The 16,100-nt window shown below is 41.7% G+C and overlaps 1 protein-coding gene across 1 annotated transcript in view; it reads left to right on the top strand.

Annotated features, from left to right (window-relative positions):
• Positions 1 to 3,101: 3,101 nt before the first annotated feature.
• EPHA1 (EPH receptor A1) overlaps positions 3,102 to 16,100 on the top strand; it is a 33,448-nt gene continuing 20,449 nt past the window's right edge. The window contains exons 1-2 of the mRNA XM_065652490.1: positions 3,102 to 3,195; positions 6,320 to 6,387. Of these exons, the coding sequence (XP_065508562.1) occupies positions 3,102 to 3,195; positions 6,320 to 6,387 (162 nt within the window). The remainder of the gene's footprint in view (positions 3,196 to 6,319; positions 6,388 to 16,100) is intronic.

The raw sequence follows: 16,100 nt of genomic DNA, 5'->3' as shown, positions 1-16,100 counted from the left end.
TCAGGTTGCTCAGGGCCTTGTTCAGGCAAATTCTGTACATCTCCAAGGGTGTTACTCTCTGGATATGTGCGGAAGAGTGAGGGAGTTTCCTCTGCTTCTACTGGGAATGAAAACCCAGATCTACACCCTGTCTCTATCAGCTTCATTCGTTCCCTTGCCCTTATTATTCTCAGGGGAGAAGGATAACCAGCTTGACTACTTGTGCAGTCAGGTCCCTAAGCTAGGGGTGACCACTTTGTGATCGAGAGGAGTCACTTGTGCTCCTTTGTAGGAGTTTAAAATATCTGTTTAAAATAAAGTCTAAGTTTCTGAATGAAAAAAGTCCATGTACAGAACTAACTTAACAGCTTGAGCCACTAGATGGTACAAGTATATTTTCTGCAGAAAGACTGTCTGAAGTCAGTTGTTTGAAATATTCTAAGATAATTGCTGGTCCAGTAGAGTCAGAAAACTTTCCAACATGAAAAAGAAAACACTAGAATATTAAAACATGGTCATGGAGTTGAGAATAAGAGAGCGAGCATGAATTCTCTACAGGGAATGAAACATTGAAAAAGAGTTTTGTGCTCTACAGAGCTGTCATAATTTTTTCTTAGAGTTGTAGAGATAGTGGATAAAAGGAGTGAACCAGAGGTTACAGAATGAGGGCAAGTCACTCCTTTACACTGAAGTGGAGCTTGTTGCAGAATGTCATTGGGGCCCCTCGGAGCCCTATACATCTACACTACTATAACACCTTAGTGAAAGCCAGTTGAAGATGCACAGATGCAAGTTATCAATACCAAAGGGACGCTTCAATAGTTAGGGAAGTAATATCAAGTGAGGAAATCTAGAGATTGCTTCTAGGTTCGGTTTCATTCATCATCTAGAAGGACATTTAACAGCATAATGGTGAAACTCACCGCTCTTTCTAAAATGTGAGGAGCAGCAAACACAGTAAACAATTCATAAGAAACATATGAAAGAGTTCTGTCTGAACTGCAGTTCAAAAGAAACATATCCCACCTCAGTCTTGGGAGTGCCCTTTGACTGTCCCAACAGTACATCAAGACAAGACCTGGTGCATACCATTCCTTCTCTTCTCCCTCACCACAAGCCCACATATCTGTAGGAGGAAAGCCCAGGTGTGTTGTGTAGTGATATTTTCCAGCCAGACACCTAATCTCAGTGATACATGAAACAGAATACTAGGAAATGGAAGGAAGATATGCCATGATTCAGAAATACCCAGAGGGACTAGAAACACAGGATGAGATTCAACCCAAAGACATGTCGAGAGTGAATTTAAAAGATGTAGTTATCTTCTTGCCACCAAAAAGCATGCCAGAGATGGGACACTCACTGGGAAACCATGACAGTGAACAGGTTATGGAGATGTAAAGCACAGAATCATAGAATATGATTGTAAAGATAAATATTTTGTGCGATCAAGTTATTTCAGATTTTTAATTTTTTTTTAACACTAGACACCCAGGGAATTAATTTTGTCCAACAGTTTACAAAGACAAAATCCAGCCTTGTGATGCACAAGCAAAAGGATCCTGTCAATGAAATACTCAACAGAGTTGTATGAATAATTCACATGTAGTACTCCATTGTACTGGGTGCAGCCTCTGTGTAAATCTCTCCTTTTCCCATTTGGATCTGCATTTCTGTGCAGAGAACACATGGCAAAGCACTGCAGCAGGGCTTTTACAGATACTAGAAAAGTTCCAGGAATTTTTTATGCTTCCACTTGTTTATAGATTTGCTGCATATCTTGATCTTGCTGTAACATTAGATCATATTTTGTTTGACTACCACTGTACACATTATGACTGGGAGCTACAGTAGCTGAACTCCAATCTACAAAATAACAAAGAGTTACACACGATTTCTGACCACCATCATCTGGAATACCCAAATTTCTAACCCACATCAGCCAACACTAACAAGGGAGAGAAAAAGCAAGTAAATATTTTTCAGGCCTTCTCCAATAAGCCTTAGTAAACCTGTTCCTGCCTATTCCAAATAGCTTAGATCAAATGTCCTGAATATCTGCCTACTAATGAAACAGAGACAGAGCATCCCCAGCTTCTTCACCCCAGAGCTTTGGTACTTCTGTGACTGTACATATGCAAACTTGGGTAGCCCTGAGGAATTGAATGTAAGGCTGTAACATTGATTTTTTTTTCCTTAGGAAAGATATGAGCTCCTGAGCTGGCCTAGAGCCTTATCCTCCAGTTGCAAATGGTTCTTTCCCATTTCATGTCTATGTAGGCCTTGCCTATGCTGCCCCATCACAAAGGAGAAGTCGGCCGTGAGTCCATCTGCCCCACTGCTACGTCAATGATTGAAGAAGGCACAGTACTGTACAAATGAGGACTGAAATGGATACATTCCAGCAGTGCTAACTCAAGGTATGAGATGTAGACAAGGAAACCTTATACTGGTGCTGCAGTGGAAGTCATTCAAATGTGGGCACATGCTGTCACAGCTTGGGGAACAAAACAGGCTGCTGCTACGGCATACAGATGGATTTCCTAAATATCTACTGTGAGGACAGCTCAGTGGTTTTAGCCGCATTCTCACAGAGAGAAGTGGACCGAGCAGTCTCTAACTCAGTATCCGGGCTGTTTTCATCTCTCAAAGTTACAAGTGCGCCTCGGGGGGATGGGCCGAGGGAAGAGGCCGGGGCCAGCCTTAGCCAGGGGTCCCGCTGAGCGCCCCGGAGAGCCGCCCGGGGACACCGGAGCAAGAGCGGGGACGGTGGCGCGGCCTGCCCAGGAGGTGGCAATCGGGAGCCTCTTACGAGACTGGAGCAAAGGTGGAGGGAGGCTCCCAGGAAGAAGGTGGCTGCCTTTAAGGTGGATTTATTTGCCTGCCAGATGGGAAGTCTGTGACCAGCCCCTTTAAAACAGGTAAAGGCAGTAAGGCTTCTCCACCCACTCGCCTTGATCTTTCATCATAACTGTGGGCCAGGCAGGGAGGTTGTGCAATGTGTGCGCTCCAGTCAGGAGGCTGCGGGAGAGGTTCATGCACTGCCAGCAGAAGCCAAGGCTCGGAGGCCTGAGCCGGGAGAGCAGGCAGGGGCTGGGAGCCAGCCCCCCTCTCCAGCCACCATGGAGCTGAGGACCTGGAGCAGCAGGATCGAGCTCTCCCTCAGGCTCCTTCTCTTTTGGACTTTCTTTCCTCCCGAGGTGCCTGGGAAAGAAGGTAAGTGTGGGACCCACTGGTTCCTCTGCCTGGAGGGTTGGACTTGGGCTCTCAGGCAGAGAGGGACCTCTCTAAGGGGCAGGGAAGAGGGCCTGGCACACAAGCCTCAGGGACACCACAGGCTGCCCAGAGGGAGCTGGAGAGTGACTGGAGGTGTCTGGGGAGGGCAGGTGGGTGTGGGGGAATGAAGGCCAGGAGCAAATCCCATCCAGATCTTGGTGGCTTAGTGAATTGAGTCCAGGTATCTTTTTCTCCTCTCTCTCCACCCCCTCCCAGGTGAAGAACAAATGCCTCAGCATATCCAGTAATCAAAGAGAATTCTGCCCCTGTTTGCCTTAAACACAAGAGTTGCAGATAACAAGTTTAAACACAAACTCAGAAAGTTTCTCCCCCTGCCCCCGCCAACACTCCCGCATTTTCCTCAGGAAGCCCTCTCGGGAGTTAACCCCTGTGAGCAAGAGGACAGTCATTTTTTTCACAGGCTTGGAAAGTGAGACTGTCTCTTTCACCTAACACAGATGCTGGAAAGTAGACCTGGGTTTTACAGTTTCCTCTTCCACCTCTTAAGACTCCCTTGCTTCCCTTCTCTGTTCCACTTAGTCCCTTTTATTAGGTGTAGTGATATTTTTTCTTCCGTCTTGGCCATTGCACGGTGCTTACAAAACATCTGGGGAATGGGAATTTTTAATAGAGAGGTGAGGAAGAGTAAATCTCTGTTCTGTTCCCTACCTCTTCCTGCAGTTAATTCCTGCCAGAGACTTCTAGTCTGTTTCGCACAGTGAGAGGTGTTGGGGCACTTCCATCCCAAGAGAAGGCCTCTCCTTTGCTGTTCCATGCTCTTGATTGAGAGGACTTAGTCATAACCGGCAGTTAAGCTATTGGCGCATCTCAGACTGTGAGTGCTGAGTGCTCTTTTAAAGGGTTCTTGACAAGCACGTTTGTATGAAGCTACATGGATGCAGCTAGCAGCCATTGTGGAGAAGGCTAGCCTAGGTGAGAAATAAAATAAGGTAGCAGCATGCAGGTTCTGTTTCCGTAAGTGTGTGACCAGTAGTTGACAGTAAGACTCAGGGACTTCTCTGCCAGCTTCTCCCCTATCTCAACCATCTCATTTGGGCTATGTCTGTGATCCACTCTTCTTTAACCTGTCTGTCTGGGAACAGCTCATTTCCCTGGCATCCCTTCTTATCTGAAGTCTTTCTTCTTTTTGGGGAGACCTCTTCCCATGTGGCTGAACAGCCACATGAGATTCCTAGCAGTGAGGCTGTGGACCAAAGAGCTAGTAGCCCCTGAGTACTCATATGCTCTATGCTCTTGTAGTGGTGCTGACTCATTCTTCCTTTCCTTGGAGAATCCCTGTTGCAGGTTTCTTTTTGAGAGGTACTTCTTGAGAATGGACTTCACCCCCTCCAGTGGGCACTAGGCAGCTGAAGGGGCTGCTGCTGGTGGTGCATCAGCATGGCACATGGGCTCTGCAAGGTTTCTGGCCCAGCTGCTTCTAAGTTCCTTTTCCCTTGCTCTGCTAGAACTTGCCATGCAGCTCCTCTCACTTTGACATCACTGCTTCAGGCCTGAAGTGCGTGGGATAGATATTATCTGGGTGACAGTTCTGGAAGGACAGGCTAGCTCACCCTGTGAGTTTTTGAAGCAAACAACACAAGAACAGTATCTCAAATAGAGTGACTGAGAGCAGAAGGGAAGGGAGTGAGGAACCTTGTCTGGACAGAGAGTCTGTGGCTAGGAAGGTTTTGCCATATGACCATGCAATGTGGACGCTGCAAACTTGCAAAACCTGGATTCTTGCTTTTCCCTTCTCCCAATCCTGAAAGGGTGTTTCAGAGGTGAGAACAGCAGCGCAATCCCTCTTATCTCTGATTCTCAGCCCACAGCCTGCTTCCTCATTCCACAGGACTGTTGCTGATCTGCACTCTATTACTTATAGTTGGCAGACAGTATTTGTAAAGCAGTCAAATGAGGGGGAGGAAATCTGGTTATTTAAATGCCATTTAAATATTTCCCCCCTCCTACCTTTCACCCCCAAATTATTTTCTGAGATGCTATAAACAACTCCTTTGAATACATGCACAGGAATTTAAAAGGCAATCCATGGAATTTTTCCTTTGCCCTATGTTTCCAAGCTGGTCTGTCATAGATGCACCAAAACCAGTAGTCTGTTCTGGCTGCACTGGCAGACCCAAAGGCAGGCACGAAGCTGCACATCCAGCAATACCACTTACTCCAACTCCTCTCTCTTCTCCGTCTTTTTCTACAAAGTGATACATTTTAACTTCTCTTCAGATCAAGACTTGAGGGCAAACTCTGGTCACATTTTCAAATTTCTTTGAGGACTAAAAACGAACATACCACTGAATTTCTCCTTCATCACATAACTCTAGGAGCCAAGGCTTGACTCAGCCGTGCAAGGCAATTCAGCTATGCTCGGGAGCCATTCTTCTCTTGCTGCCATGGCTAAAACAGTCACGGGAGGCAGAGAGTGAAACAATTTCTAGGCCACCATCAGATGGTGGGCAGCCTGGTTCAGAGGTAGAGGGCTCAGCAGTTCGATCAACTGATGCATCTCATGACTTTTGGGTACTCTCACAGTGGAAAGTTCTTTCTACAACTTCATGCTGCCTCTGTACTTTCCTACTGCACTTTAAGCACTAAATAGTACCTCTAGGGGACACTGATTGATCTTTTGTGTTGGTAACTTATTAGATTGCCTACCTCTTCATCCATTTTGTCTGCTGTCTTTCTATTCCAAGGAAAGATATGCTCAGCTGCTAATGCTGGGTTCCCATTTCAACAGGCTACAGCTTCCTCCTCCCATTTTAGGAAGCGGAAAAATTCATCAGGGTTGCATTTTTTGGATGTGTGTGGGTACTACTTGAGAGGAGTATAACATATCAGGAAAACCTTTTAACTCCCGACTAGCTGCACTGTCTTATATCTTCCCATCCTTCCTCTAGATGTATTTTTTGAAAGTAAAAGGTCACAAAGGATGTAGGGTTGAGAGAAGAAGTGCAGGCTTTCTCTTCTGTGACAAAATGACGATGAAGCCATTTCACAGGCCATATGAGTTGGGTCACTTACTTTTTTTTTTTCCCCTTCTTCTGGTTTTCAGTGGATCTACTCGACACAAGTACTGCACAGGGTGAACTGGGCTGGCTTCCAGACCCTCCAGAAGTAGGGGTGAGTACACACATTCAAGGAAGTGGAGCCACTGGGAGTACTAAATTATGGGAAAGCATAATCCAAGTTGAAATTTCACCTTGCTTCCCAAAATCAGGCTTCTGCAACTCCACCTTCTCCTGGACATTGTATGCTTTGTAAGTTGCTCTGCCTTGCAGCCCCTTCACCTCTGCAGCCTCACCCCCTAGCCAGCTGTTTGAGGACTGATGCCTTATTGACATCCAGTAGCTCTTCTGATGCCCATTGACTTGCAGTAGCTCTTAGTGATTAAACATGTCCTTGAAATATGTTGTTTCCATGAAGTAATAAAATTTAATGGAGGAAGAGAACCAAACCATCACCCAGTTTTTCATTCTAACATGTTGTGAATACATCTTTTGTCTCCTTTTCCAGGCAAGCAGCCATGATGGAAGTATTTCTGTCTCCAAGTCTCTCAAGAATTTAGAATCTTTGTTTAAGGTTGTTCTATTTTCCTCTTGAGTACTAAGCTGAATGACTCAGATACACATTTTTAAACTCAGCAGCTAACTGAAGAAATAACTGTTAACTCATGGGGTGGCAGTCTGGCCTACTGAGTGGGCTGTAAGGTTCTAGGACTTTACACCCAGCCCTAGTGCTGTTTTGGCCCACACAGCTGAAAATGAGAGAGGCATTTCCCTTTGTTTCATGACTGTAAAACTGAGTTGATGGAAGTGCTTCAAAATCTACTCCTGAAACCACTGCAAAATTGGACCCAAAAAGACAGCTGATCTCTTGGCTATTTTTGTACAAGTAGAACAATTTTGTATGAAGTACAGTTGAGCAGTCCCTCTAGTGTCACTAAGATGGTTTCCTTTGTAACAGCAAAACTGGGAAGTGGTGGAAGGAAGGCACAAAGAAAAGGGAATTCAGGGACTATGCTACAGTAGTTGAAAGGACATATGTTAATACACAGTTCCAGTTCCTCATCCATGCTCTTATCTTTCTAGCAAGCCCCAAGCTTTCCTATGGAGAAAGTGTCTTTAAGCTTGCTGCTTATGAAGTAGACCTGGGTTCAGTCTGTTCCTAACTCATTTTCTTAACTTTCCTCTGTAATGTGGTGTGGCTGGTTTAAATCCACCCCAGTCTCATCCTCCTACTCCTGATAGTCTTGCTGGGTGAACTAGAACCAGACAGTGAGGTTCTCCTGCACTGGCATAACTGCATTTGTGTCATTAGTACAGATGTTTATTATTATTATTATTATTATTATTATTATTATTATTATTATTATTATTATTATTATTATTCCCTACTCAAAACAGGTACCCTAGTGAGACATATATGTAGATCATGTTTTTTTTTCATTGTTGCCTTTGTTTTTTGTGTGGTAATTTTAACTCCATGCTAGGTACTAGGCATATTCAAGATGAAGTCTGCCTCTTGAAGAGATTGGAAAAAAACCTTGAAAAGTGCATTCTAAAAATAATCTGACAGAAGACAAAAAACCTTTGTTACAGAACATCTGATTTTTGCACAGTAGGTTAACAGCAGTGCTACACGTTGGCATACCCTTCTGCTTGTGCTACATCTGCTTTTAAAATATGTATATTTAAAATGTAGTTGTAACTGGGAATTGTAGAAAATGCTGGAAAACATGGCCTGAGAGTAGATCAGGATACTGATGACTGATAAAATAACAGAGGATGAATAGATGACTTCTGATGAGCAACTCTTTTGCAGGGATTTGTCTCATGATGTCATTTCCCAATAACTGTTAGGTGGAAGACTGACAAATTGCCACAAGCAAAAAGGGAACAATGGGCAATTCTCTTTGAATTAGAACTTTGAACGACTGTTTCTGAAACAATTCTTCCAAAATGAAGAATTAAATATGTTTGAAAGAGAACTGAGATTAATTCAGAACACCTTTTGAGACACAAGAGCTAAGATTAATACTGAATAGTCTGACTAGCTTGATTAGTAGCAGGCTGGAAACATCTGAGCAGTATTGCATACAGAGTTGAAGGGTATATTTCATGTAACACTGCTTCTCGTACCTAATCTCAGATGCCAGAGATCTCCCATCTATGAGCTGGATTTGTGTCAATATGCTTATCACACAGCGGAGGAATTTGCTGTGAGGAATTTTCATGCTTTGTATGGACAAGGTCTCCAAGGCGTAGCCAGAAGAGGTTGGATAATTCTGTGGAGGCAGAATTACACCTTTGTTTTCTCCTCACTTTTAGCCAGTGACACTGGATGAAATGGCTTGCCATGTGTGATTGTTTCATGGTCAGACTTGGTCTGTATCCAGTAGAGACAATGATTCTGTTAAGACATGCTCAGCCTAAGAACACTGGGCTGATACCAGTCAGATTTGGACAGCATGGGTAATTTTTTCTGTACTTCTAGAGTACATTAACTAGCAGTGAAATCTTGCATAAGCTTAAAGGTAGTCTTTAAGTGAAAATGTCTATACTTCATGTAAAGTGTCCGTAGAAGTTTGCTTGCTACAAGGTATGTGCTAGCTTTTGCTTTTAGTAGCTGTTTAGAAAGGGTTTCATTCTTTTAAGGCTTCTATTGGAAACTAGGCCCTTAAAAAGGCAAACTGTAGATCCTATTATATAATCACTTTCTTATCTACCTTACTACCCCTACCCACCCATCGTTTAACAGATTTCTAATTTTGAGACAGCAATACCAGCTGGGCGTGGGAAGGTGTATTATAGTACTAGTGGTAGACTCCCATCTTTTAAAATATATCAGAGAGCTAGTGATGATCACTTTGAGGGTGTCAGGAGTCCAAAATTTACCTGCTCTGACATTTCTTTAAGGCTCCTCTTGCTGCACAAACAGCCTGGCTACTTGAACGGATTTCAAAAATCGCTGAAACTGTCCTAAAAGAACTTCCTAAATCCTATCATGAACAAGTTCAGTTACTGGGCATAACAGCATCGCTTCTTGGCAGCTTATAAAATAACATCATAAAAAGTTATTTATCTCTATTTTGCTTTTAGGTATAATTGCATCGTCTTTGAACAGATGAGGAGTCATGTTATCCTCTTGCATTTTACTTTTAATAGACAAGGCCCTAAGCAACCCAACTGGGCTTTGAAGTTAGCCTTATTGTGAGCAGGGGATTGGAATAAAGACCCAAAGGTCTCTTCCCACTTAAATCTTTCTGTGTTCACATGATAGCTTTGCATTCTTCGTTCACTAGCATTCTAAGCTTGAATTTTTAGCCCAGGCACAAAAGGTCCTTCCAGTTTATACCCAATTTAATGTTTTGAACTCTGTAATATCTATTCCTATGGATTTTCTGTATCGGTTTCTGTACGTATTGGGCAACACAATGTTTGTCTTTAATTGCTATGACTATTTCACCCCCAGCTTTTGGGCCTATCTTGAAATTTTCCTTTGGCCCACTATTTCCAAATTCCTTTTTATGTGTATATGAATGGTATTTGCATAATCCAGTCACGCTTTCATGACTATATATGACTACTTAAGTTCCTAGCCATTTGTGCTGTAGGATACTGCATACTGGGCCTCTCAAAATGACTTTTTGTCTCTATGCAGTTGAATAGATTGTAAATTAAACATACTTTATTCTTTTTTAGCCAATATTTTTTCTTGGGAGGCATGCTTTCACCAGTTCTACATCTGTCTTTGCTTGTAAAAGAGTCCTTTTTCACAGTAATTTTGTTTTTAAATTGGATGTCTATTATTTCAGAAATGACATGAGCTCTGCTGCTGCCACTAATTGCCAAAATGTGTCATATTTATTATAAATTAAAGGTTCAGCAATTCTCAGTTCTGAACTGGTAAGCTGGCTTATGGAGCTTGTCTTTCCCCAATTATATTCCCATATGGATCACAATATTATTAAAGCTTCCAGATTGTTTTTTTAGTCTCCTTTCTAGGCTGCCATTGTTCTCATTCTCCTATGCATGGGCATAATTTTTTTCTGCCTATTCCATATTCATGCTTGCTTCCACACATACTTCAAAGTGTTGCTATCAGTTTCAAACTTTCTACCAGGTCTTCCAGGGTGCAAGGCACCTGGTTTGCTCAACTTTTCCAAAGTCTACCTTCACACAGGACTGAGGATGTACATTTAATTTCAGTGACCTAATGTATTCCAGAGGTTATTCATAAATAGCCACTAACTGCAACTATTGAGGCTCGAAAAACACTTGAAATTATATATATACTGGAAATTATATAATTCTTGTGCAGTTCTGCACCTCATGTTTCTCAGGAGGTCTGATTATGAACATAGTAGCTGCCAAAGCTATGTGAATGCAATTTGAGTAAACAGTGCTCAGATTTTTTTTTTAAATGCTGTTATCTTCCTATCAAATCCCAGACATATTACAAATTCTACACTGCTCAGTTATTTTGTTTATGTAATAGACTAGATCAAGTACCTGTGACCTGTCAATAACTTTTATATCACTGACCACATGGTATTGTGCACATGCCTTTAGGTTCTAGCAAGGTGAGGTTGTGTTCCACCAGACTAAGAGGTCTTAGATGTTAACAATAGCTGATTTCTGGTTTCCATTTCCATCACTTCTGCTCAGACAGATAGGCCTGGTCATGAAGGGAATAGTGTTGTGGGCCACACAGCCCTCAAACTGCAAGTGATCCCAGCATAGCACTCCTATTTCATTAAACCTGGGCAGTTCACTTAATCAGACTTGTTGATATTTTACTCAGATAGTCATAAGCTGGGATGAGTCTGAGCCAGTCAGCTTTTTGTAGCATCTGAAGATGGTGTGAAAAATAACCATCAGAAATGTTATTATGTGCATCTCTTTTCACAGCTGTCGACAATCCATGTCCTTAATAAGATTTAATTCAAAACGGACGTCATCATTTCTGAACCTGGAATAGATTAGCAGTAGATACCTCAGGCTTCTCTCAGCTTAAGTATCAGGCATAGGGGGTTAGATCTTCCAAGTGAACAGGATCTGTATAGAAATGAGGGACAAATTCTTAGCAAAGTCAACAACTAACTGGAAATGGGAACAACTCTGGCTTTGGGCTCATATCCCGACATGCTCTGCTGCTGTTGATATGCGGACCGGTGGAGATACTGGTTGATGATATTCTCTTAGGTGAAAATTAGTTACTTTGTGTGGATTTGGGAGAGAAGAAAAAAAATGTTATACATATCAAGATATATTTTACCCAGAGGGATAAGAAGGGGGAGTAAAAAAAGTGAGATAGAGGAAGTAAAATGTAAATTAATAGCTGTACTTTAGGCCAGCTTGCATGAGCCACCAACCAGGTAGCCTAGGATGAAGTCACTGCCACAGCCTCAAGTAGCAATCTCCGCTAATGTACTCAGTGTTGTGACCTGAAGGGCAGAAAAGACCCATGTTCTGAGCCAAAGCAAAGGTGCTATACAACCATGACATTTATCACCACGACTGCTCAGGCACCACAGTGATGACAGCACCGTTGCCTAGCAACTTCAGGGGCTGATTCACACTTTTATAGCTGTTGAATGAGAGTGGAAAAGGTTCACTGAACTTCTTCAGTTCAGCACAAAAGCACCACGTCAGTTGGAGCTCTGAGATGAGTCTGCCTATAGCATTGTCCTTCAAGAAGACTAAGAGGCTATTTAAAATAGGAAACAAACCAACTTTTATTATAATACCAAACAAAATACTGGTGAGTTTGCAGACAGCAGGTTAGAAAGGAAAGGCTTTATACCTTTTGTTGCCTTTTGTCTCCTTGCTAGATGGACCTATGCTTTGAAGGTGGATTCTCACCATCTCAGAGGCAGAGTTGCAGAAAAATATGCCCATTCCCTCTGATTTCTTGCAATGTTATTTCCGTTGCTTCGAAGGCCTAGTTCCTGGCTTCTCTATGCTTGACCTGGAGCCTGCCAGCTTCTCACTGTGCCTTTCATGCTGTCATCTCCTGCATATTCTTTACTCCAGGCAGGTTTGATCATCTCAAAGAAAAGGCACAATTACCCTGTCCCTGTGTGGGATTCCACCTGATCCATCTTTAAAAGAAAGCTATACAAACAGAGCAAGTATTGCCCATTGCCATCAGATTCAGGTTCTCTCTAAATACTGGAAGTATACTTGACACATAATACAAAACCATAGCTCACACCATACAAAACCATAACTTACACCATACAAAGCCCTTTGCCTTGGAAAAAAAAAAGTCACTTCCATTTATAATAGCTCCATGAAGATATCCAAACTGTTTCAGTATGTTTCCATCTTATACCTTATGGCAGATCCTAGGAAGAGTAGCTCACAGATGGAGGAATCACAAGTTGTCAGAGATAGGCTCCTTGACAGAGACCTGAACTAGAGAAGGCTTATTTATAGAAAAAGCAGAGTGACCCTTCCTTAGGCTTCAGAGCTTCAACCTGTGTAATCAATCTAGAGTTGATCAAGGCAGATTTTAAAAGGCATGTACCTTATATTATCTTTGCATTTTTACTCACATGGTAGACCAAACCAATACTGTTTACTACAAATATCTACTGGTGCCATTCCAGATTGTCGTTCAGGTTATTTTGAACTGCATTTATAAAGACAGCTCATCTCCATCACTGCTTTCTTTATATTGAATCCAACTTAGCAATGGGAGGAAAGCTGTCTTCCTTTTCCCTAAACTTGCAATGTTCTGAGGTTATTGAGACAGTATTTTTGCTTCAAGGTTGTCGTTTACTTAACACTAATTGCTGTGCTGGAATTATTTTATTCTGTATTATAACACCAGAGCAATATTTTCAAAAACAAATCTCTGGAGCTGTCTGTGTTAGTATACAGGTTTCTGAGAAGTACGGAACACGATTTTGTTCTCAAATTCAATGGCTACATCCTTAGACTCTTCAGAAAGTCAGGCTACTAATTTGTGACCCTCTCTGAACACATTGACTTTTGTTTTCTTAGCAGCTTTTAAAGAATTCTAAAAGGATTTATAACTTTAAAGGCTAGTTTAAAGACAGTTTAAACTTAAACTTCAAAATAATTTAAATTTAAAAGGGTTTAAAAGGAGTTTTAAAGAATATAAAGAGATCAAGAACTCTTTAACTTGCTTGATGCAGGGAATTGGACTAGATGATTTCCAAGGGTCCTTTCCAACCTGTCTTTCTATGATTCTGAATCTCATGAGAAGGTTTTCTGTAACATCATAAAACCAGTTCACCCATTGCTAAAATGAGGAAGTCTGATTCATACTGTTTCCCACTTCTCCTAGAAGAATGTTTCCCATCCTATGGCCAAACTGATGACTGGAGTAAGAAAACAGTGTCTGGAACAAAATGGGTAGAAAGTTATATTATCAAAGGACGTTGGTTCAATATCATAGGCAGACAAACTGGAGAGCCAAGTAATTAATATTGATTGAGCCAGACTTTACCACATGTTTATTAAGAACATTACATTAAAAATCAGAAGCATACATTTTGATTTTGCAGCAGATTCTTTGAGGATGTGAGACAGTTGCCTAGCAACTTCTGGACTCATCACCCTTTCATTAAGTGTTGTATGTAACAGTTTTCGTTTACTACTTTGAATTTAAAAGCTTCACTGAATAATGAAAAGAAGTCACAAGCATATTTAACAATAGTTTTGTGTTGTTAGCATAAATAATATCCTCATTTTACTTCCTTTACCCATCAGCAGTAGAGTCTAGAAAAAACAAGTCTGACTCCCTTGTTATTTCTTTGCACTACACTGCATATGAAACTGTGCAATAGTCAGTGCTAAGCATCTTTGCCCTGAAGAGGTCCATCTGGAAGAAGCTTGGCTGAGATGAGCTGAGAAATACAAGAGTTAGCAGTTGGATTTTTTCCAGCAGTAGAATTTAAAGGAAATTTTTTCTGCTAGAGTTGTCACTATTGAAAATGAAACTTTGATCCTGTATCACTGAAGTTTTGAAAATGGTATATTCAAGACATGCTTCACAACAGCTCATGTGTTTTGGTGAGACATGCAAAAATTGCTTTCTGATGACACTTGTCTGTGGTACTGCCCTAGGATAAACTGCTAATGGAAACACGTCGAACTCTTTGCCTTCAAATGCAATTATGCCTTTCCCATCAGCTTGGTGGAGGCAGACACCCATAGAAAAATTCTTCTAAAAGCCAGTCCTGAAATTGGCACTTTCTTATGAAAGCTACTTTGCTCTTATTCTCCTTTCTAACTTATTTTTTTCTATTTCAATATACTTCAGGATGTGTTGTAAAATCAGTTCTGTAGCATTTTCCAGAGGATTTTCAATGAAATAGTGCAAGAGGTGATTAAGTGATTGTCCCTTCTGGTTGATCAATTGGGATTGACCAGTGTGCTTCTCTCTCTTGCAATCCTAAATCCTTTGACCTCCATTAAGTGAATTAAGTGTAAATCCTGTGTGGTGCAGATACATGCCAGATAGATCAGATTAAGAGGGTGGGGTAACACTGGAGATTAATTACATGGAGAAAAGGAAACAAGACAGGACACATAGATACCATCTGCAGAACTTCCTGGGAGGAGACTGCTAGTATGCTCTTAGGTAAATGGCTGAAATCAGCCAGATACGAGCTTGTGCCATCAGCAGAGCTTGCTAGCTTGGAGAAAGCACTGGAAGTTTTCAGAGTGGGGCTGCATAGGAGGTATGCTCTAAGTCATGGCATAAAAGCAGAGCCTCCTTTGGCACACTATGGGTCTATCCCTTGCATTCCACTAGCAGAATGACCTGGTCTGTGGATCAGAATCTGGGAGATAGGCTGCAGGGTTGTGCTGAGAGTACAGGAGGTGGTGGTGCTGGAGAACGGTGTGACTCTCATGCTCAGCCCATGAGACTTGACAAGCCTAGAGACTGAGGCCTTGTTTAAATTGCATCTTAAGCTGAGGTGTGATTTAAACCCAAGATGCTTAAACTTGTGCCAATACCTATGTGGGCACTTGTTTCAATTTAATTAATTTTATTAAACAAAACAAAACCTTGCTTTCCAAGTTTTTGGTTCTCATGTGCAACTTATTCAAAAGTGAATATTCTTTGCATTTTGCATCGGACCTGTGGTGGGGAAGCAAAAGTAGAACCACATAAAATTCAGCAAAAGCATATGCTAAAATACATATCAAATAATAATATAAATAGTATCAGTGAGGTCATATAACCAGCTGGACTTATGTGCTTCTCTCAGCCACTATTTGCCTGAGGAAGAAGCAGAACCTAGTATGAAGTCAGGAAAATCAACTGAGTTTTAGTACTTAAATTAGGGTTTGCAAAATATCACACTTAAAGAAACATGAGCTCCAAATTAATGAGTGCTTGATCTAGCACAGTCCTTCTGACATTGACCTTCCCATTGTGTCAGGCCATCTTTTATCTCACCCCAAAGTGTTGTGCATTATTTTCAGGGGCAGGTAGTAGTCCTGATCTGGTATGTCATACTGTACACTTTAAATGTAAATAGTGGCAGAGAGAAGTGGCTGATAAATGGGAGTAATGAATCTTTTTCTCAATCTAAGATAAGGCGATGAAAGAAATTAATTTGAACCAAGGTAGAATGAAGGGGATAGGCAAGGGTCTTTCCACAGTGGTTCCATTCAATTTGGCATAGGTCAGGTCCTAATTACAGTATCTTTTGCTCCTTACGAAGAGTTTAGGCAGACACGGAGGTCTAGACTGGATACATCTTTTACTCAGTGTAAGAGACCTTTTAGCTATCCAAGTTTTGAGCCCTGAATGCTATATGGGAAGCACAACTTGTTTCTCATGTCTGT

The sequence above is a fragment of the Caloenas nicobarica genome, chromosome 1 (assembly GCF_036013445.1).
Source record: "Caloenas nicobarica isolate bCalNic1 chromosome 1, bCalNic1.hap1, whole genome shotgun sequence".
NCBI classification, from domain to species: Eukaryota; Metazoa; Chordata; class Aves; order Columbiformes; family Columbidae; genus Caloenas; species Caloenas nicobarica.
Note: the sequence above shows the minus strand (reverse complement) of the source record. Positions and strands in the feature narration are given on the sequence as shown.